At 42.7% G+C, this 23,207-nt stretch overlaps 1 protein-coding gene across 2 annotated transcripts in view; it reads left to right on the top strand.

Annotated features, from left to right (window-relative positions):
* The window catches only part of HCN1 (hyperpolarization activated cyclic nucleotide gated potassium channel 1), a 1,081,228-nt gene that overhangs the window by 774,147 nt on the left and 283,874 nt on the right, over nucleotides 1-23,207 (top strand). For both annotated transcript variants that reach the window (XM_078675048.1, XM_078675049.1), the window contains exon 5: nucleotides 11,488-11,634. In XM_078675048.1, the coding sequence (XP_078531174.1) occupies nucleotides 11,488-11,634 (147 nt within the window). The remainder of the gene's footprint in view (nucleotides 1-11,487; nucleotides 11,635-23,207) is intronic.

The following is a 23,207-nucleotide window of genomic DNA, read 5'->3' as shown; positions in this document are numbered from 1 at the left end:
TTTCACATTCCCACAGAACGTACTCCCTTATTGATTAAATTTTCCTGAGCCTGTCCCTGCTACCATCTGTTTTACAATCACAATTTCACCCAATCTGCATTTCGGACCATGCCCCTTTAGAGATGATGATCACGTGGCCAAACCTGCACCCTAAACATGCCTGATGGTACTTTCCCAACTTTTTATGCAGAGATAGACTCCTCAGAGATGACCTTAGGAAGATTATTAAGAAGTATTTCGAGATGAACGACCCTGAGGACACCTCTCACTCAAATACTTGGGATGCACTTAAGGCAGTATTTCGGGGCACATGCATTGAAATGGCCACTACATTGTGTTCCCAACAAAATGCGGAGCGTCTCAAGCTCGAAAGCATACTTAAGTACGCTGAACAAGCACATAAGTCCCAACATTCAAATCTGACTCTGCCGAAGGTTACGTCCATTAAGGGGAAACTACAGGTCATCTACACTAATAGAGCCGAAAAGTCTATCTTATGGTTGCAGGCCAGGGGTTATGAGAGTGAGAATAAGGTAGGAACCTTATTGGTGAGCCAATTATGGGCCAAACAGGAACATGAGTACATCAAACACATAGTAGATGGCAATGGCATATCTCACAGATCGGAGGAGGGTAAGGCTGGAGCATTTGAAGATTTTTACAGAGCCCTGTATACCTCGGACTCCTCTGGAACGAACGACCCATCGGGCTACTTAGATGCACTAAACCTCCCTCAGGTAGGGGCGCGTACTAATGAAGAGCTGTTGCAGCCTATCTCTGGCAAAGTGCAAAAGGCGATCGATTCCCTTAAACTCCAGAAAGCTCCCGGTCCGGATGGTTTTTTCAGCCCACTTCTATCGTACTTTTGCACTGGAGCTTGTCCCCTTTTTAACCACACTGTTTATTTCCATCGCTTCTACACACAAGGTCACTCCTTCCATGGGAGAAGCAATAGTGGCTGTTTTTCCTAAACCTGGCAAAGATCCAGCACGCTGCTCCTCCTATTGCCCGATCGCTCTGCTGAACCTTGATGTCAAAATGTATTCCAAAATCCTGGCTACGCATCTAAAAACTATCATACCTGTTCCTGTGGATCCGGACCAAGCTGGGTTTATTAAGGGGAGGCAAACTCATGAGAACTTGAAGCGCATCATTCATATCATTTGAAAAGGCCAACAAGAAGAATAGTCCCGCAGTGCTTCTCTTGCTAGACGTGGTAAAGCTTTAGATCGTGTGGAATGGTCCTTCTTATTCAAAGTGCTCCAGTGCTTTGGCTTCCGCGAAACCTTCATTGGAATGATTTGTGCTAATTATCACTCTCCTAGTTCTCAGGTCCTGGTCAACGGAGTGGTGTCCTCCCCCTTTCCCCTGACACTTGTGACGAGGCAGGGTTGTCCACTATCTCCCCTTCTCTTTGCCTTGAGCATTCAACCTCTGGCACATAGGATCAGAGGTAATGAGGAGATTCGGGGGCTGAATTTTGGCACGGATGACCATAAGATATTGTTATTTGCAGATGACGTGCTCCTTCCGGTGACGGAGCCCCAGGTTTCTCTCCTGGCCATCCAATCTGAACTGAAACCATGTGAAGGGGTTGCAGGATTTAAGGTTAACCTAACAAAATCCTTCCTACTGAATCTGACAATTCCCAAATACGAATGGCGGCGGATCGAAGGGATATCACCTTTTGGTTGCACCTTAAGGGATATTACCTATTTGGGAGTCAAACCTACCCAGCGGGTGCAGGCTAATTTCCCTCCCCTTCTTCGTCTATTAAAGAGCGATTTGGGCAAATGGAGCGCAGTTAACATCACCTGGCTAGGCAGGATTCATGCCATTAAGATGGATGTTCTCCCCCATTTACTTTATCTCTTCCAGGGGCTTCCTATTTCATTTTTTCTGGAATTGCGAACCATGCTCACCAGATTTATCTGGCCGGGGAAGAGGGCTAGACTTCCATATAAATTGCTCATTAGACCACGCAGGAAGGGCGGACTAGCGCTACCTGACTTTCAATCCTATTACAAAGCAGCACAATTGCGAGTGATCACGAACATTGAGGGAATCGAAGAAGCATTGGCTTCATATAGATAACTGGGTGCACTATTTGGGATCTCCTCTGTAAACCAAAACAAGAGAGGCCACTCAATGCTTATATTAGCACTCCTACCTCCAAACTTCAACTTACGACCTTTCCATCCCCTCACACGCCTATACACTTTAACGCTGTGTTCCTCCCTGCTTTACAGGGCAGCCCCATTGACCCGTGGCGGGAGGGAGATTGCCTCATGATCTCGCACTTATTTGATAAGGGTGAACTTCTCACATTTCAGGAATGCAAAGCGCAATATGCACTAACTAATAAGGAAGAATACCACTACTTGCAGCAGAAACATTGGGTGCAGCAGTCCCTGATGCGGCAGGCCGCTACCAGGGAGTTACTCCCTTTTGAGAAGTTCACGCAATTGGGGTCCTCTTCCAGGGGGTGTATATCCTTCTTGTATGCTCTTATCCAAGTGCTGAGCCACAGAGCAACGCCACGCTTCAAACATTTTTTTAATAATTTGTTGGATGCCCCTTTGGTTGACATGCAGTGGGAACACTTGGGTAGGGATATAGCGAAATTCAATTGTTCCATGTATCTCAGGGAGGCACACTACAAAATTATGCACAACTGGTACCTGTACCGTCAGAAGCTCCATATGATTTTTCCTGGAACCTCTGATAGGTGTTGGAGGGGGTGTGGGTTCTTGGGCGATTTCAAACATATTTGGTGGGATAGTCCTGTCATCAAGCCTTTTTGGAAGGAGATCCTGTCTTAAATAAAACTCATCTTGGGCTACCACATTCCCAACTCTATAGAACATGTTTTGCTGGGGGTTCGGGACCCACTTCTGAGAAGACAGACACAGAGTGACAAATCCATACTATGGCTCTGCTTGGGGGCCGCACAAATAGCAGAAGCTGCGGCTTGGAAAAAGCCGGAGGCCCGATCCCTAACCCAGTGGCATTCACAACTGTGACGGGATTCGGCTCTGGAGTGTATGACTGATATTGTTGAGGCCACCAGGAAAGGTTTTGATTACATCTGGTCTCCACTGGTCAGATACCTATCAGAGGGGCTCCCATTGCCAGCTTGTAATGCAAGGTTTAGGGATCTCCATCTATTCCTAATCTAAATACCCACCACTGCAGACCGATATATCTGCTGCGCTGATCATCGGGGTGTAGACTTCGACTCCCCAATCCTCGCACCCATTTCTCTTCTCTTTTCATTTGCACCATGACATCTTAGTTCGATTTTTTCCTTTCTTCCTTTCTTTTTTTCCTTTTTTCTCTGAGGTATCAGTAAGTTTCCTTTTCATGTTACTCTCATGGGAGTGTAGATGGTTATAAGCTTACATTACTGGGTTTGCGACCTATCCTGATGAAACTGTGTCATATATTGAACTTCATCTGTTTTGACATAGGGGGTAAAATGTAGCTCTCATGAATGATTTGTATACCTGGGCGGATGATACTTCTGCATTTTGTCGCATTTATAATGCTTTTGTTGCTCTCTCTGAGGAAATATTTCAATAAAAACATTTTGAAACACTCCAAGGCTGACAACAAATGTCCCAAGAAGGCACAGTCCCCCACTGGTGGGCAGCCACCTGGTTGGCGAGTGTAGCGCTTGGTAAGGAGGTGGTCTCATTTGGGTTTGGGAAGCAGGCAGAGGTGAGCCTAAATTCCATGGGGTATAAGGATGTAGTGCCAAAAGCCAAGAAGCCTGCTAATACATCTAAATATAGCCAGTGGGTCATCATCAATGGGAAATGTTTGGAGGTTCTGACAGACACAGGAGCCAGCATGACGACTGTGAGGTGTCTGCTGGTCTCCTCCAACCAAGTCCTCCTTAACACATTACACCAAATCATAGTCGCAGACATCTGTGAGAGTCATCTGCTTGTAGCTCGGGTTCCCTTTGAGTGGGGGGGTCTTAGGTTCTCTAAATGTAGCTGTAAGACTTGCCATACCTGAAGATTGTATGTTAGACAATGACCTGGAGCACACTATCTGGAGGGAGGTAGAACTCAGATTACACTTGGAGATGGTGGGATTGCCGGAATGAGTCTGTATGACCACAAGGTCCATGTATGCCCGGGAAGGGAGGCAACAGCATCTGGAGCCTGGAACAATGGCCTTGGCAGCTGCCAAGAAGAGCAAGGGCAAGTGGAATCGGAAACCAGCCTCTGAAGCTTCTGCATTCCAGGTTGATGGGCACCTTAGAAGGATGTTCTCGGGCCAACCAGGGAGGGCATTGCTACCCTGGGTGATCTACCTCAGCTTACTGTTTGGCAAGCTGATGGTGGGCCCACCAGATAGGAATTCAGCAAAGTGCAAAAAAGTGCCCCACTCTAGAGGGCTTGAAGTGACAAGCTGAGGCCCAGGCAGCAGGTGATACCGCTGGAGATCATCTCACCTATTGAGAGAATGACCTCCTATACAATGAGCCTAAGGCTCCTGAATCTGAGGCAGCTGTATGCTGGTAGTCCCCCCTATTACAGGGCCTTACTACCTAAGTTGGCTCACAACATCCCCCTCGCAGGATACCTGGGGCAAGACAACCTTCTTCAGGCTTGTTGCTCTCTTCTAAATGCTCCAGAGAAAGACAGCCTCAGATGCATTGTGTTGGTCCTGTCACACCTGCCAGGCCAGTGGGAAGTCTGGGTAGAAACCTTGAGGCTCCCCTGACACCGTCTCCTGTCGTTCGTCTACCTATGAGAGGGTAGGCATCAACATTGTTGGTCCCTTGGTCTCCAAGGCAGCCTTATGGAACAGATTCATCCTGGGCTTGGTGGACCATGGCACTCTCTACCCAGAGACCATCCCTCTGATGTCAGTGACTTCACCTGTGATTGCCAGGGCACTGGTGGAGATTTTTACCCATGTGGGTTCCCAGAAGAGGAAGTGTCTGACAGAGGCACTAACTTCATGTCAGCATACATGAAGTTGATTTGTGAGAAGAATGTGACGTAACTTATAAGTTATCCACACCCTTTCACCCCCAATCGTTCTTGTGCAGGGATTCAGCAAGACCCTCAAATGCATGATAATGGGCCTACCTGAGCCCAGGAGTCGTAAGTGGGACATCCTCCTGCCATGCGTTCTGTTTGCCTACAGTGAGGTGCCACAGAAGGGAGTTGGGTTTAGCCTCTTTGGACTCCTCTATGACCACCCTGCTAGGTGACTGTTAGAAATGGGGGTCTCTAGTTGGCAATGGCTTTCACCTTTGTCCAATTAGGGACCCTTGCTTCTAGTCAGGGAAAGGGGGATACACTCCTAAAATAGCCCCTACTCACCCCCTTGGTAGCTTGGCACTAGCTGACAGGCTTATCTCAGAGGCAGTGTGTAAAGCATTTCTTGTGAACACATAAAGTAATACAGTGAAAACTTTACAAATGGACACCACACCAGTTTAGAAAATAAGCACTCTTTACTAGACTTAACACAAGACCAAACGACAAAAATCCACTATACAATATCAAGAATATGACTTTAAAATGGTAGAGGTAACTTAGTTCAATGTAGAAGGTAAATATGACAACTTTACTCGCAAAGTACCTTGGATGCGTCACGCAAAACAAATAAAAGGGTCGCAGGGAAGGTGATGCGTTAGTTCCTTGCTTTGGGGAAGGGAAGCGTTGGTTCCTTACTGCAGCGCAGGGGAGGTGATGTGTCGGCTCCTTACTGGAGAGGAGGTGATGCATCAGTTTCTTCCTGCATTCCGGTTACGATGTGACAAGATGGCGCCTCGATGCGATGCAGTGATCTAGTGCGATGTGACATACTGGTGTCTTTGATGCGATGCAACAACGTGGATGCGATGCATGCATGCCGGTTGGCCATGCGGCAAAATCAATGGACTTTGGAGCCACGACAGGCCCTTGGACACACTGCTCCGGTGATGCGACTGCAACCTCTGTGGCGGCGGCACGCTTCTCTTGTGATGCAACGCACTTCTTCAGCGATGCAACAGTGAACAGCTGCGGAGGCGACATGCTACTTCGGCGATAAAACGGCAACTGCTGCAGCGGCGACACTCTTCTTCCTTGTTGCATCACGCTTTCAGCTCCCTGTGACACGCAGTCTCCAGGGGGCCAAAAACAACAGCAGACACCTCACTGCAGGTAGAATTCCCAGCAAGGAAATTTAGGGGGAGCTGGTGGTGAAGTCGTTGTGTCCCTGAGACTTCACAACAGGAGGCAAGCTCAGCTTCAAGCAGTTGGATATCTTCCTCAAGATAGTAAAAGTACACACAAAGTTCCTTTTCTCCTTTCCTTGGCAAAAAGTAAGCACTGCAGGCCAACCCCAAACAGCAAACAGCATGGGGCAGTCTCCTCCTTCAGCTTCCTTGGTTTCTCAACTAGGCAAAGGGTTTGTCTTGATTCCCAGAAGTGATCTAAAGTTCTGGGGCCTATGCCCGAATATTTATATCACTAAATCCTTTGTTCTCTAAAGGCAGACAGTGTCTGTACCTAGTCAAAACCAGTTCTGTCCTCCCTGGAGCAGCATCCTGGCAGGAGGTGGAGACAGCATTGTTGAAAGCAGACATGGCCCAGGTAGCTGAAAAGAAATCTCCTCCCCCTACTCTCTATTCAACCCAGGTCCTATTCAGCCCAGTCCTAACTCATCAGACTGCTGGAGCCATGGCCCTCTCCAGCCCCCTGTCACTCACAATCCAGAAATGGAATACACAAACCTGGCAGAGGCATACTGGATGGTTAGGCAAGAAAATAGCTACTTTCTAAAAGTGGTATTTTTTAAAACAGAATGTAAAAATCACCCACACTAACAGATGTATTTTAACTTTCTGAGTTCAGGCATACTAAACTTGTCTTTCTACCCTTTTCCCTGGGTAAGTTAGGATTATAAGATGTTATAATCAAACTGCCCATTCTGGCCTATGGGAACAGGTAGCCTTGCAATAGTGAAAAACTAAATTGGCTGTAATTCACTATCAGGACATGCCACACACACCAGGGAATGTCCTACCATTCACATACAATGCACCCTGCCCATAAGGGTGACTAACATGTAGAAAAGGGAAGGTTTAGGGACTGGAAAGTGGGTGAATTTGCCAAGTCGATATGGCAGTCCCAGATTGCGCACAGGCTCTGCAATGGCAGGCCTGAGCAACACTTTACAAGCTGCTTCTGTGGATGGCACAACCAGTGTTGCAAGCCCACCAGAAGCATTTGATTTACAGACCCTGGGCACCCATGGTGCAATGTAAATCAAATGCGCCAATCATGGAGTCACTAATCCATTACAACAATTTACAATAGGGAGATCTTGCACTTTGGCACCGAACAGAAGTGGCAAAGTGCCCAAAGCATCTAGACCAGCAAAAACATAGCAAAAACACAGGAGTCAACAGCAAAAAATTAGAAGTGAGACCCACGCCAATAGTGCCAGGTCGAACAGTGACCTCTTAGCCTTGTAAGGCAGAGGTTGAAGCAAGCTAGCTAGTTAGCATTTGCTGCGCCATTTTTGTTTTCAGGGTTGTGTGAGATTCAAAAGTAATCCTTCTCTCTTCCGAGAAATACCATTTGCTTCGTTTTTTTCCTGTAACAGGGAACTGCTTGTTCCAGTGCATAGTTTTCCCTAGATAAATAACCTCTCCCACCTGTCTGGCAGTTTGATCGCAGCACAGGATGGAACGGCCTTGAGTGTGTCCTGAACTGTGCAAGATAGGAGAGTAGAAACATTTTTGTTGTCTTTTGCTGTCCAGACACGTCTGTTCTTAGCTAACCATGCAATTTACATAATGTATCTTCATGCATACTGTTCCTCAGTTCCCTCTGTAGTACTCTTACGAGACTGTGCAGACGGAGCCCCGCTCTGAGCGTATACCAATAAACGATTATGAGTGTATATTCTCCACCGTTTTTCAGACTCTTCATTCAGTATGAAAGGCTGAGAGGTGGTCTGTGGTGATTCGGGGGGCCCTAACGGGTCACTTCCTCCAGATCACGCAATCTAGTTTTAGCGAAAGCAATCCAAATAAAGAAAGCAATAACAGGAGGTTGCTCTTTTTCGCATCAGGCTGCAGTCTGGTGGAATTTGCTACCTCTGGAGCTTCGGCTTATGGAGACCCATATATCCCGTAGGTGATGAGTGTTACACTTTATAAATATTTTAAATACATGAATAAATAAAAACTTTGATTGTTAGCCAGTAGGAATGTCATGGTTATATTCAAAAGGATTGCAATTTAATATCCTCTTTCGTGGTAAAGTTACATTTTAAGTCACAGTTCTGAAAATGGGACTTTTAGAAAGTTGCAAAAAGTACAACTGGTGTACAGAATGTTGAACAATGTCAATCAATCATCCCGGTACAGAAATCTGGACCTTAACCCATCTTTTTTTGCTCCCTATGCCATTCCAGTTTCATTCCAGCCCTATGCGAATCAGTCTTGGTCCTGCTCCTCATGGGAACAGTCCAGCCTGAACTGCCAGGCCAGGTCCTCCATGGACCAGAAACAAGCATCTTGGGACCAGTTTATGGGTTCCAGCCCATATCAGTCAAAATAGCTTGAATCCAGCACACGACCCATGTCTGGGCATACGCATCTCACTCGGGGTAACAAATGCAAAAAGAACAATTGAGAGACAGAATGTTGGAAAATGTCAAACATTTACCCCAGTACAGAGATCTGGGCCTACATCCATTACATTGGACCTCCTCCCTTCATTTCAGGCAGATTGAATCCAAGGGTTAGCTGGCAGACTCATGTTCTGAGCTACAGGTACACAACAAGCTCCAGAGACCTCACTGCAACTGTGCAGCTGACCTGATGCACTGGCCCTGCCTGACCCTGCAACTGGACCTGCCTAGGCCCTGATGGCCTCTGCTGGAGTGAGTTCCTGACCCTCAAGAAATACCTTTCCAGGTCCTGAAACCTGGGCTGACATCAGTTGAACACCTTCTGAGAAGAAAAGGAGAAATTCTGAAGTTTTGGGCTTATTGCAACCGCAAATAGGCCTGTTTGTGCTGAGATCTTGCCGTGCACGATGACCGCCAATGCAAGATGTGTACTTGGTGCTGCACCATCCAACAGCCCACGATGACCATCAACGTGAAGTTCTAGTGAAGAATGTCCACGGTGTCCAGCCTGCTCTTCACGCTACAGCGACAACCATCTGCAAGTTCTACCTGTTTCTAGCAGACTCATCCACTGCTAACTGAACTCTTCGTGCCAGACTTTGAAAATGCAACTTTTTTAGCAGGACTAACTTGTACTCTGTATCTGGCCCAGATTCAATCGCAGTCTACCTGAGCTGGTGACTTTCCTCCAGTGTAGTGCGGCCAGATAATTGGGAGTGACGCTTCTGCTTTTGGGCACAATGCTTAGCTAATTCTTTGAAACTGCACATCTACAGTTCTACTTTTGTTGGTGTAGTCTTATTTTAGTTATCAAATGTTACACTATTTTTCTAAATTGGTGTGGGATTTTCATTGTGTTTTCACTTTGTTACTGTTTGTATGCTGTATAAATTCTTTACACATTGCCCCTAAGTTTGCCTGACTGATTTTGTGCCAAGCTACCAGGGGATTAATCACATGTTAATTTAGTGACTTTTGTTGTTCGCCCTGATGGGGATTGCGGTTGCTGCTTTCGAAGGGTATTCGCCCCATTCATGTAAAATACAATTTTCCTTCAAATGCTTTGGGCTAGGAATATATTTTAATACACAATACTGAATCTACTTCAAAATTAAACTGACCGAGGAAATGTCACCCCTAAGATGCATACATGAAGAACTATATAGAAAGCAACTTTCAGTTAGGCTTCTGGTTTCTTAAGGACATTTAAAGGTAGAATTTCAATAATGACTCGGCTTGGTTTGTTGAACGCGTGTTCACGAAACATTTTTATTTGAGTCATTTGCTTAAAACTTTCGCTTCAATTCTCTTTTCTCTGTTCTGTTTCTGTCGTTTTATTGCATATATTTTATTTCTAACCTATACCTTTTGCAACCTTACAAACATCTCGCTTTCCTTGAAAGAGACACATCAAAGGCTGGGATAATTCTTTCAGACTGGTTGCGCACTTTCACTTAAACAGCATAATTCTGCCATTAGGTCAGGATGAGATCATTGGAGCAACGGAAGTTCTTTGCAGATAAGCCTTATCTTCCCAGTGCAGTTGCCCTGCTTGCAGAAGGTTGTGCGGCCATGATGCGGTTGTGTGTGCTAGACAAAGTCAAATCGTTTACCTTGACCTGTTATTGCTCTTATTTTTTAGAAATATCCTGAACATTTTATTCTCATCATTGTACATTTTCGAATACCATTGCAAACTTCGCAGGTGCAGAAAAATGCTTAGCTTTCATGAGTTTTTTTAACTCTATTTGCAGGAGGCTGCTGTCATTTGTCTTGCCAGAAGTCATTTATTAAAAGTCCCATGTGATGCACCTGCTTACTATGTATAGATTTGTTTTAGAAGCTCTCTGCATGTCCCAGTCACCTTGGAGCTATTGCAAAGAACTTTTTAATGTCATTACTTTAAAAACAAAAGGTTGTTTTGTTATATTACGTGAAATCCTAATTGAACACTGGTTCAAGAAAATAAAGGGGCATATTAGCAAGAACCTCGTTAAAATTATCGCAGTTTGAGCGGCAGGAAACTGCCGCTAAAACGGCAATAATGGGCATGATAAAATGTGTTATAGAATTCCAATAGAAGCCCAGGTTAGATGTCCTGCACATCTAACCTGGGTTTCTATTGGAATTCTATAACGCATATTAACAAGCCAATTATCGCCATTTTAGAGGCAGTTTCCTGCTGCTAAAACGGCGATAATTTTAACAAGGTTCTTGCTAATATGCCCTTTTATTTTCTTGAACCAGTCTCCAGTTAGGATTTCACGTAAGTATTTTATACTTACAATCAGTATTTTATGTGTGTATCTCCAACCAATCCGAGGGTATATCATAGAAAATTCAATCTTCCATTTTTGGGTGGAAGGATTGTGGTCCACTCTACACTAGTCTCCTCTGTGAATATGTGCTGTGTTTTTTTCTTCTTTAAGTCTCCACTAAAGTATGTGCCTCTGTACACCTGCCAAAGTTGGAACACATTGTGAGCATAAGGACTATCACCCATTGTGATAGTCCAATAAAGGGAAAAAGTCCAGTTTTTAATACTGTTATGCCAGGAACATTCACACTGCAAATGAGTGAAATGAAGACATATATGGTGATGCTGCATGTATAGGATTGAAGAAATTAGATTTATTAAACTAAGCATGAACTCACCCAATTTATATGCACATATTATTAAACTAAGCATGAATTCACCCAATTGATATGTTTGTTTTTAATCCCTGCTTTGTCAGAGTTACATCATGTTCACAGTATTTTTTTGAATGTGCATTTGGATATATCACTGTCTTTCATTGATAATGGACTTCTAACATGTTCCTCTCTTTATAGTATAAACAAGTCGAACAGTACATGTCATTCCATAAGTTACCTTCAGACATGCGGCAGAAGATTCATGACTACTATGAGCACCGATACCAAGGCAAGATCTTCGACGAGGATAATATTCTCAACGAGCTCAATGACCCACTGAGGGAGGTAAGACGAGTGCTATGAATTATGAGAATTGTGCGTGGTCAGCAAGCTATTTTTATATCATGGACATATTCTTCTGATGAAGGTTAGGATCAGGTCTCATGCAGCTCTCATATGCAAAGATTGTAACTCCACCTCAGTGGAGAAATCAAAAACCTTCCGCTGTTGAGTCACGGTGACAGGCTAGCCCTGAAGATTATACTGCCTACAATGTACTGCTTTTTTAAAGTCAGGAAATTCAAATGTCATTGAGCCCTACTGCACCAAATAATCTTTAAATATGAAATATAGAGCTAATTAAGCTGCTATGGAACACAAAATAGTATCCTGTAATTCCATGCACTCACTCACTTACTCTCTCACTCACTCACAGTGTCTTATACAGATTTTACCATCTGTGTCTGTCTGTAGCTCTTTTCCTTATATCTTTGTCTTTTTTTGTCTTAGTCTTCTTTCCTTTCACTCAGTATTCTGTCTCCATGTGAATTCCTTTGTCAAATGTATTTTGGCATATTCCATTTTAATGATAAAATGTAGTGTCTTGTGAGTCACCGAGATGTGCCACGGTAGGTAATTTTTATTACAATTGTCATGGTTTAAAATTCACATTTGAATGTGCCTAGAACAGTTTTATTGAATAATTCACACATGCAGTGGAAAGGTTTCATACACAGGTTCATGCATTGAGAGTATAGAAATATACTTTGGTTTCTTCATCAAGAACTGTCTGTTTTCTTAAAGTGAATATGAGATAAAATTACTTCAGTTCTTCTGGCACCCTTGTATAAATGCAATTAGTCCTGAATGTGGTACAGGACTGGAGTGTAGTGTAGTTCCTATCATCCCAATAGGCTCTGCGCATTGGAATAATATCTTCAATAGTATAGACGTAGGACAGAGGTTAACTAGGTCTTCTACTGTCGATATTAGACTTAAAGTTTAGTGTTTGCCAGCTAGCTCAGAGTTCACTAGAAACTTTCTCGAATAGACAAGGAGGAGTTTAACTTCCCTGGATAGACAAGAAGGGATTTAGTTTCTGACAACCATAGAACATGACAACTTTGCTCTCCCCTAATCAAGAGTGTATCTCTAGAGTCGTGTGAAAACAAAAGACAACTTATTTTACTCAGTCAGTTCAGTGCATTCTTAGTTTCACCAGATTGTAGAGAAAAGGAAGAGACGGGCGTGTTCAATAAAAAGATGTTATTTATTGATCAGTCTCTTTTCTCATACAATAGAAATGAATCGCTATTATTGCAATACTTAGAGTTAAGTAAAGTGCATACAGTAATAACAGAATTATAAAATAATACTGTAAAAGCATTGATATGGTTTCTTAGCCATATGATACTTAAAATGGATAAAATAGATACATACATATATACATTGACTAATCGTACTCAACTGGTGCTTCTAACTACGCCTACCCCAATGTACCTGACCTAAGCCTAATACGTGGCGGGAGTAGATAAGTAGCAGTTTAAGTTAAGTTTGTTTTGCCAAGGGTCTGCTTCAAGAATTCTCTACAAAGGATGATTCAGTTCAGTACCTGGGATTTAGAAGGCTGGAGGGCTGGTATCTCTATCTCAGGTCTTGATATTCCAGCTGCCTGCGAGGGCTGCTTGGAAGCGCCGGAGCTGGATTTCTCGGCAGGAGAAAAGGCAGCGTCTCTCTCTCAGCGCGTCAGAAAGGAGGGACAGCGTCTGTGGGCTTCTCGGCAAGTCTCGCTGCTCCAATCTTGTCACCACCTCGTGTGTTTGCTTAAGGCAATGTCGGTATTATTTATACCTGAAAGGTGCCGGGATTGACGTAAGGATGGACATAAATACGTCAATAAGGATGTCATACGAACTTGATCGTTCGCACATTCTTTACTGAAGTTCTCGGCTAAATCAAAACAATGGCTGTGGGGATTTCCCAGATCGTGGTAGGTTTGATTTGTTTTGAGAACACCGTATGCCTATTAGGGGGCTGGAGGAATAGTGCTTGCCTAATGATGGCATGCGCTCTGACCTAATCAGATAACGGGCTTCTGTGCCGTTGTGTGGCTAATCAGATAACGGATTTCTGTGCAGTTGAATGGCTGCTAGTTAATTATTAACCAGACAAGGGTCAGAAACAGGGGGATCGATACAGTACCCATAATAAATACACCACACCCACTCCACGTAGTCTATGTCCATATTTACAAGTCTAGGCATAGTAAACATACTAGTAGTGCATGTGTATACCGAACCACCCCAAAATACAATCATTTGCATAATGAAATTTGGAAATGCGAAATACACGAAAAGATGAGTATAATTACTATATGCACTTCAAGCAGTATAATAAATGCTAAATCTAAACGCATATTTTGAAATAAGCATGAATGAAATGCGGAAATTACACATGAAATGACTCTTAATACAGAAGAAAAAGTCGAGACCATCTCATCACAAATTCATAATACTCGTGAATATGCTAGAGGGTAGCTAAAGTGTCTTGAGTAGCTAAATATAGAAATTTTGTTCTCTAAGAATAGTCTTACTTTAAGCAGAAGATAAGTGTCCCAAAAAATCGTAAATATTTTGGAATGGAAGGGGAAAAATGTCTCGCTCTCTGTAAAAACTGGTGAGAAAATTTCTTATTGCTTAATTTTCAAAGTTGAAGGCCAAATTCAGGGTGTAGGGAACGCCGTGTGCTAGTTTGTTCAAAGCCATTCTTTCTGCTCTGGTGAAAACATCATATTGTTGAGACTTTCGAAAAAACTGTCAACTGCTTCTTGTGAAAGTTCCACTAACTCGGGTAAATTTTGTAACATGCATTCATGAGCATGATTGCCTTCATTGATGTTTCGATCAGCATAGCTGACAGAAGGTTGTACCTGATCGATGCTGCTTTCATCTTGTACTTCACAACTCTTCAATCGTAGTGGTCAAGTCTCCACGAATGCCGTCATCAGGATTGGTAGCCGCTGGGGACAGCACAATGCATGAGCCGTTACCGGACCCAACAAAGTCTCTGCGTCCATTGGCACATCCGATTGTAGTGTCAGACAGGTGTCCAACACGCATTCTTCGCCGCATAGCAAGCACCTTAATACAGGCATAACACAACTTTGCCACATCGGTCTGAATGAAAGAAACCAAGTCATGTTCAAATCTCGTAGCCGTGCTCGTCCAAGGACTTTAGTTATGCGGTCCCGGTAGCCAATAGCTCGGATTGTTTCTTCCATTATCGCAGGTGTCTTGTCTGTGACGTGGTTTGCCATAGCGAAGTAACAGGATCAAAAATAGGATGCCTGCCACTAGTCCCAAAAGGAGAGGAAGTCCGCCAAAGATGGAATGGACAAAATCAGGAAAAATACCCAGGATGGCTTTGAATGGGGTTAAAGCTCCTGAAAACACTGTCTTAAATACACTCGCGATTCCGCTTGTATCAGAAATATTTAAGATGTCGCTCAGTATTTCTGCAAAATGTATGGGGGAATTGATAACAGTGAATGAATCTCAGCAGTTGTCCTTGCAACTTGGAGATCATATGTTTCTTTTGATGACGTTAACATGGTTGGTGTCTGTAGGAGCACTGTCTTCATTCTGCTTAAAGTATCAATTCGAATAGAAGAAATTTTCAAACTGGGCCACAACCTTTCCTCCCTGTCTCGGGCATCGTTCGGGAACAATACTCATTCACAGCACATGACCTTCCTAGTCACGGTTATGAGATAAGGTTTTCCGGGCAGCAGACTGCAACATCTGCGATCTACAATTAGAATGTAACTCCCATTCGAGAGTCTCTTAAAGAATGGTTCTATTTGTGTTGCAGGTGTGCATAGCTGGTGACATGAAAGGTTATTTGAGTTCCCTTCACATGCTCCATGTAAACTAATACCCTGACACAAAAGTGTACCGCTTAGTGACCTTTCACAATTATTGCCACTAAGGAACACACTTTGTCCTTTATTACTAACACATGCGTGTGTATAGGGCAAGTTCCATGTTGACTTAATGTATCCTTTACCCAACCTTTCATACTGGCCTGCCTGTATATATTTTTGGCAGTATTGAAACTGGAAAGTTGTTATCGGAATATTTATTATCCCATGTATTATCCATTCAATTACAGGTCGTTCTGACATTGTCAATGGTAATCTCTCAAGTTTTTCAATGCTCAGAATTGTATAGTCAGCACCCTTCTGTGCCAAACTGATTTGTTTATCAGTAAGGTTAAAGATATTAAATAGTGACGTTGTGTTGATTAAACGCCAAGGCACATAGCCTGAACGCAGATTTTGTAACGTCCAGCCAAGCTGTACAATAGAACGCAATTGGGACTGACCGTGTTGTAACATCAGTAAGTCTTGCGATATTATATCGATTGCTGAAGATACAATACTGTCCAGTGAATATATTCTGGAGGACAGAGTCATTAACCCATTGTCCACAACAGAAAGTGATTTTTCCAAATTAATACGGTCAATTTCCCGTATTTTTTCTGCTGTCTCAATTTGAGTTACTTTCCAAACTTCATTGTAAGCTGCATATATAGAGGCCGCTATGAAACGTTTTTGACGCTGTTTGCGTGGTCCCATAATGAAATCACGCAAGTCAGCACCTTCTTGAAGTAAAGTTATGTGTTGCTTAATTTCTGCCAGTGTGGATGTTTGTAGCCATTGAAGGCAGAGCTTGCCCACACTGTAAGTAGTTACTATCCCTGGATGTTGTCTTTGGGAATATCTAGGGTCTGGCCTGGTCAATTTGAACCCCTGTATTTTGTTCAGGAATCTGTCTTGACAGTTATTTGTGTCTGTGGGCCAGATCAACCATTGTTTCCAATCAGGATGTGTTCTGTTTTGGTTTAAAATATGGTTTACGTCTATCTCAGCATCTATAGAGCTATTACTGTGCGTTGTTGGCTTTGGAATAGACGGTTTGTTTAAGTCTTTGATTTTGGCTAAGCCAAGACAGGTAGTTTGTTGAATAGTGTCATTCAAAAATATAATTTGTTCTGGGATCATGCAGGCTCTGAACAATGATTCTATACCTTGTACTTGCCAATCTTTTGTACCCCAAACAGTTTTTGTTTCAATGTTACTGTTCCAGAAATCAAAACCAAATGTATTCATTTGCTCAAAAAATGAATCTGAATATATCAATTTTGTGTTGGTAAGCATGGTCTTCATACCTGTCTTATTTGACAATTTGAAATAAAATATTTCTGCATTACTTGTGTTAAACCCTGAAAAGTATGAATATTTATCATAAAATGTTTTGGAACTACCCTTTGGTGGAGTAGCACAATGTTCCCATTGGTTATAATTTAAAACATTTCTAGGTTGTGCAGATTTATGGAGATAATGGTTACCATAGTGGCTATAGCAGAACATTTGATCATAATTAGATGAACCCTGCAAATAATCATGTTCTGTAAATTTAGCAGACATTACTAGGTCAGACATCATATCATTAATACTTTCAAAGTCCCAATCATCAGCAAATGTGCTTGGTTTTACAAAGTCACTTAACGAGATCTTAAATTGGTGTGGATACTTCAGGATTTGAACCGGGCCATAGATTTCATAATCAGTATTGTCCAATGCTACACCGCCTGGTATAGGGTTGGCTGTGAAGTTCACTGAAGAAAGTTCTCTTTTCTTGACGTGTGAAGTTGTGTGTGGTTTAAGGACCAAGTTGATTTTCTGGCTTGCTGTGTCCATTTTAGCATATTTTCCCTCAATGAAATGTCCCAAGCATAGTACCATGACGAGCCAAAGTATGAGGATAAATGCACCTAATGTCACCCAAATTTCAATCCATGGAGAAGTCAGATAGGTTCTCTTTAGTTGATGAAAAAAGTTCCTTTGCTTTGTCTTTAAAAGTTTTTGTTGATGGCTGTACTTCTGGTTCGCATTGTTCTTCTGAAAAATCATCGAAGTTGATGAAGTAGCCGGATGCTGTTCTGTCAATTGTTCCAATTGCTTCTGGATTACTTTTTGCTTTTGGCTTTTGCTTTGTTTCATTAGAAAACTCTGTAGTTACATCATCGTAGGTTGTTGTTTCTTGATGAAAAGCTTTGATTTGGGTTTTAAGAGGTTCAAGTTCCATTGCTTTGTTGCATAGTCCTTGTCCTTTCACTGTAGATTTTCCAAATGTGATCAATCTTTCAGTTTGAACCTCTGTGGATGTAGCATACTTTGGTGTTCTGCTACTTCTTGGGAGTCCACTTGGCCTACTATTTGTTATTGGCCACATGATTGTGGTTTAACCAGGTCGATGGATATGACTCGGTTCTCCTTTTTACCAGCAAGGGGCGGTAGTACTACTGATCTTGTCCCGTTGATAGACAAGACAGGAACTGCTTTTCTGTAAGAAGGCCCAAATTCCTTCTTTACCGCGATCTTTTCTCTGACCAGATCCCCGACTTTTGGAATCCAGACAGGCCTTGCTGGGACAGGTGGTTTTTCTTCAGTGGTTGCTGGCTGCTGTTTCAAATTTATGTTGCTCAGGTCTTTTCTTGTTTCATTTAAGTCCTGTAAAATAGCCAAGCGATCTTTGATATCAAAGCATTTTTCTTTAACCACTGAAGTCTGACTATCTAAGTCCTGGATTAACATTCTAGTCCCAAACAATAGTTCGTACGGACTGAGTCCTTTCAGAGAATTTCTTGGCAGGTTATTTAGACTACGTTGGACACTTATTAAATGTTTGACCCACCCAGCTCCCGAAACTAATACCTTTGCTGTTATAGATTGCTTTATGTCACGTTTTTTTCTTTCTACGATTCCGTTTCCCTCGGGATGAAATGGACAAGAGTACCGCAATGCAATGCCCATGCTGGTCATGGCCTCCTTATAAGCCCGGGAGCTAAAAGCAGGACCCTGGTCAGAATGTAGCATGCCAATTGCGTATGTGCCGATAAAGACTCGCACATCTTTTATAACAGTTCTGGCGTCAGCCGATCGCTGGGGCCACATCCATATGAATCTCGTGCATGAATCCACTGCGACCAAGATATATTTATAGTTACCATCCCTTTGTAAGGGACCACAGTGGTCTAGGTAAACACAGGCTAATGGTTTATCTGAGATTAGAAGGTGCGTCTGTGCGGGTCGTTTCACTGTTGATACTTTCATTCTTTGACATATTTCACATTCTAGAACATAGTTCCTTGTTTGTCGTCGCATTTGTGGCCACCAGTATCTCTGTTTTAATAATGATACTGTGGCTGAAACGCCAGCATGTACAGAAGCAAGCCCTTCGTGTGCCGCTATGATGAGTCCTAACCTATGTTCCATGTTTGGAATTGCCCTATCCCCCACTCCAGGGATTCGAGCAAACGGAACATTATTTGCATCAGTTATGTATGAGTACATTACTGGAAAGCCTTTCGGGAGTGTTTCTATCGCATCTTTTACTGTAGCACTGACAGCCTGTAATATTTCGCTGTCTATTTTTGTTTTTGACCGAGTGATGGCAGCTACGGAAGCCGTTTGCACAGCTGCCTTCGCGGCCTCATCAGCCAATGAATTCCCTTCAACGTGAACGCCATCACGTTGATGACTCAGTGTATGTATCACGTGAGTCTTTTGTAGTTCCTTTTGCAAAAGAACTACTTGTTCCCAAAGCATTTTATGCTTGATTGTGCCACCTTTTGCATCTTTAAAACCGTTCTGAACCCAGATCTGCAAGTATTCATTGTAAGATTGGACGCAATAATATGAATCGCACACTATGAGTGTGGGGAATTCGCGATCTGTATTTTCAAGCGCCATCTTGAATGCTAGTAGTTCAGCTCGCTGAGCTGTACAATCTCCTAGAGATTGCGTTTTAGTGACCACTGGTTTAAATTTTCCTTCGTGCCAGCGACCTTTTACAATTGCGCACGCAGCACTGTAAGCTTGCTTACCCCCCACTGCGGGTTGTCCTGATCCGTCTGTATATATTATACAGCCGTAATGTTCTAAAGGCAGAATCTCGGTCGGCGGAGGACATTCGAATTCATATTGGAGAAACTCTTGTGTTTTTAAGTTGGGATCAAATTCGTATGCCACGTCTGTTGCAGCAAGAGAATTAGCCCATTGTATCCATCTTGGATGGAGTGCTTTAGCATTCGGAATGCTTGCCTTTGTTACCGCCTCCAGGGCTGGTATCGGTGTCACGATGATTATTCGTTTACCTTGTGCTAGGGCTCGTTCTTTTGCTACTGCAGTCTGTACCGCGGTTAGAATTTTTTCCGTTGGGCTAAATTTCATTTCAGCTTTTGTGTACAAGTGTGATTTGTATGCTATTGGTACCTTCTCTCCCTCATTAGAGGTCAGGTATGTGAATCCGCATCTTCCTGGGATGACTCGAATCACAAGGTTGCGTGTGTTGTCACGTGTTTGTAATTTTGTTTTAACTAACATATCTGTTTGTAAAGATCTCAAAATTTCTGTGTGTTTTTGAGTCCAATTGATTCTTTTAAAATCTGGTTTTATAAGGTCATAGAGAGGTTTAGCTCTCTCTGCATAATTTATAATGTAAGTTCTTCCGAAATTTAGGAAACCTAGAATTGATTGTAAGTTTTTTATTGTTGTAGGTGCTTGGATTACAGCACATTTCTCTAGGAAATTGTCAGCCAGGCTTTTGCCTTCACTTGATAGTTCATATCCTAAAAACAGGACAGTTAGATGGGCAATTCTTGACTTTTTAAAGTTGAATTTGTAACCCTCTGCTGCGAACCCAAGTATTATGGTGTTCACTCTCTTCAAGTGAGTATCCAAGTCATCATCTGTTAGATAGATGTCATCGACATAAGATAATGCCTCATCATCATATATTTGTAGTAACTCTGTTACTCTTGCTGAGAATAATCCTGGGCTATTCTTAAACCCCTGGGGCAAACGACAAAAAATTTTTTTGCGCGCCATTTATTGAGAACGCGGTCAAATATCTGCTCTCTGGTGCTATATTTTGACAGAAGAATCCATTAGAGATGTCTAATGTTGTTTTGTATTTTTTGCGCACTATGTTATTCATTAGTGCAGCACTATGCGAGTTTTGTACTGCAAAGGTTTTGCAACATGAGTTAAGGTGTCTGTAGTCCAAAACAAGACGATATGAATTGTCTGGTTTGGAGACAGGAAACAAAGGATTATTCATTTGTGAGGTGCAAGTTTCAATCACCCCCTGGTATTCAAGTTGATCTAGGATCTCTTTTACCCGTTTTCTAGCTTCTTGCTTAATTGGGTACTGCCTATGAGCAGTAGGTTGTGATTTTAACTGGATTTTGTGAGGAGAGTCCTCATCCCATCCCACATGGTTTTTATATAATGCAGGAGCTTGGGCTACTGCCCACTTTCTTGCAAGTGTATATTTTTTATGTATTGGAATATGATTTGAGAAGGCAGGCATAATTATTTCTTCGCCATGAGGGCACTCCCTGACAAACTCTGGTGGCCAGTCTCTTTCAGCTAGAAGGATATCATAGCCCTTGGAGAGATTATCCCAAAAGAGACCCCTTATTTTTTTAGTCTTATCCCCCTCTATACGCAATGTTATTTCATATATTTTATGAGGTTTGCTAACTCTGGTATCTGCAGTTTCCACCTGAATGTATTCATTCGTGTCCACTGTCTCCAGATGATTCATAAGGATCTTGCGAGCTATGCTCACTTCTGCTGCGCTGTCTAGCATTGTCTGAGCCCATTCTCCGTTTTTCAGCTGTGTCCTCAGTATTCTCGGCATGGTTGATTACTTTAATACTGGCTACCTTCTTTTTTGGAAACTGTAATTTTTTATTTTGATGAGCAGGTTCCTTGTCTTTGGACTTGACGTGCTCCTCCCTGTGTTCTGACCGTCCTCTTCTTTCCGATTTCTGCGAGGAAGTCTGAAAAGATCAAGAGGGACGTGTATCAATATCTTGATATCTATCAGGTTTTTTTATATTATCCCTATTTCTAAGGTTGTATTTTTTCTCAGAGGGCTCCCTTTGGGGAGACTTGTGTCCTTGGTCCGGAGATCTTTCTCTCCGCCGAGGAGACCTTCCTCTGGACTGGAATCTTTTTTCTTTAGGAGTGGATTGTTTATTTCCATCCCAGCTCTTTTTTTGAGTGTTTAGATTATTTTTAATAAATATTTTTTCAGGTTTTTCAATAAGTTGGGGTTTTACAGGTATTCCACCCAAACTATCTCTTCCTAGTTCTTCATAGGATTTTTCTATGATTCTGGCAATTTCAAATGGTTGGTCTGCTATATCTGTCTCTTTCAACCTCTGGCGGATCGCCACATTTGCTGCTTCTCCCTTTATATTGGCTAGTAATATTGCCGAGACCTGCTTGAAGTCTTTTAGTAATTTCATACCAAGAGTTAAAGCAGGTTCTGGACCGTATTCATCTTGAATTTGTTTTAGCACATCTGGTATTACTGACATGGATGGAACACCATGTGTTTTTGTGTAAATGGAAGCAAAGACTGTACCCCATGTGTCACAGTCCTCCACATGTGGTGCGATTCCCATTGGAAGACAGATAGTCAGAATCCGGTGTTTCTCAACCGGGGTGGTATCTGGAAATACCGCCTCTATTTGAGTGATTTTTTGTGCTAACCAGAATGGAATTTGTTCCCGTTTTGCGGGTACTTTACCTAGACAGGACTGTATGTTCTGTGGTGTAATTTTATTTGTGTTCTCCTGGTGAGGGATCAGCTGTGAAATTTTAATAGCTGGTAGGACTGTTGAAGTCCGCATTACTTATTGGACTAATTGTCTGTGTATTTTAATTAGTTGTTTTAGCTGTGCTAAAAGTTCTGGTGCAGACATTTCTTCAATGTCTGGATGTGGTGTGTATCCGGATAGGACCGGCCACGTTGCTCCTGGTCTACCTAGTGGACCGAGCCTGGTGATGTGATTATTATGTTTTAGGGCGCCATTAAACCAGAGCAGGTGCTCTTGGTATTTGAGTGGTATTTCCACCTCCTCGAAAGGAGTGTACTCATTTGGAGGTTCCTCTATTTTGTAATAGTGGAAGTCCTTTGTTACAGCGTTTGCTGCTGGAAAGTTTATCCATGAATAGAATACCTCTGTCTGCCGATATTCGTGTGCCTTGATTACGAATATGACTGTACCACCTCTCGGTGTCAGCCCATTTTCTATAAGTTTTAGATTTCCTTATGTTGACCGGGATGAGTATTGCCTCCGGGTCTTGCTGTAGGAGACTATTGTCAGCTGCTATGAGTTCAGCTGCTATTCTAGCTGTCTCCCTTTCTTCTTCAGTTTCTGACATTCTAATGTCAAGAAAATTATTTTATTTATTTGCAGATCAGGTTTCTATGGAAACAAAGATTAGATGCACGATATTTTGGAACAGTGTATCCTTCAACGTTGAATAAACCAAGAACCATACATAGGAGTCTCCTCCTACTAAGTTTGGCGGATTTAACCTTTCACCCACTCCAGACGTCTTTGGAGTATTATGGGGAAAAGGGGTCTGTGTGAAAAAGCACGACTGAGTTACTCTAATGTCTTACGTTAGATTTATCGCCTATCCAAACCGTTGGGCGCCATGTAGTGTAGTTCCTATCATCCCAATAGGCTCTGCGCATTGGAATAATATCTTC

Source organism: Lissotriton helveticus, chromosome 2_1 (genome assembly GCF_964261635.1).
Source record: "Lissotriton helveticus chromosome 2_1, aLisHel1.1, whole genome shotgun sequence".
In the NCBI taxonomy this organism is placed as follows: domain Eukaryota; kingdom Metazoa; phylum Chordata; class Amphibia; order Caudata; family Salamandridae; genus Lissotriton; species Lissotriton helveticus.
Note: the sequence above shows the minus strand (reverse complement) of the source record. Positions and strands in the feature narration are given on the sequence as shown.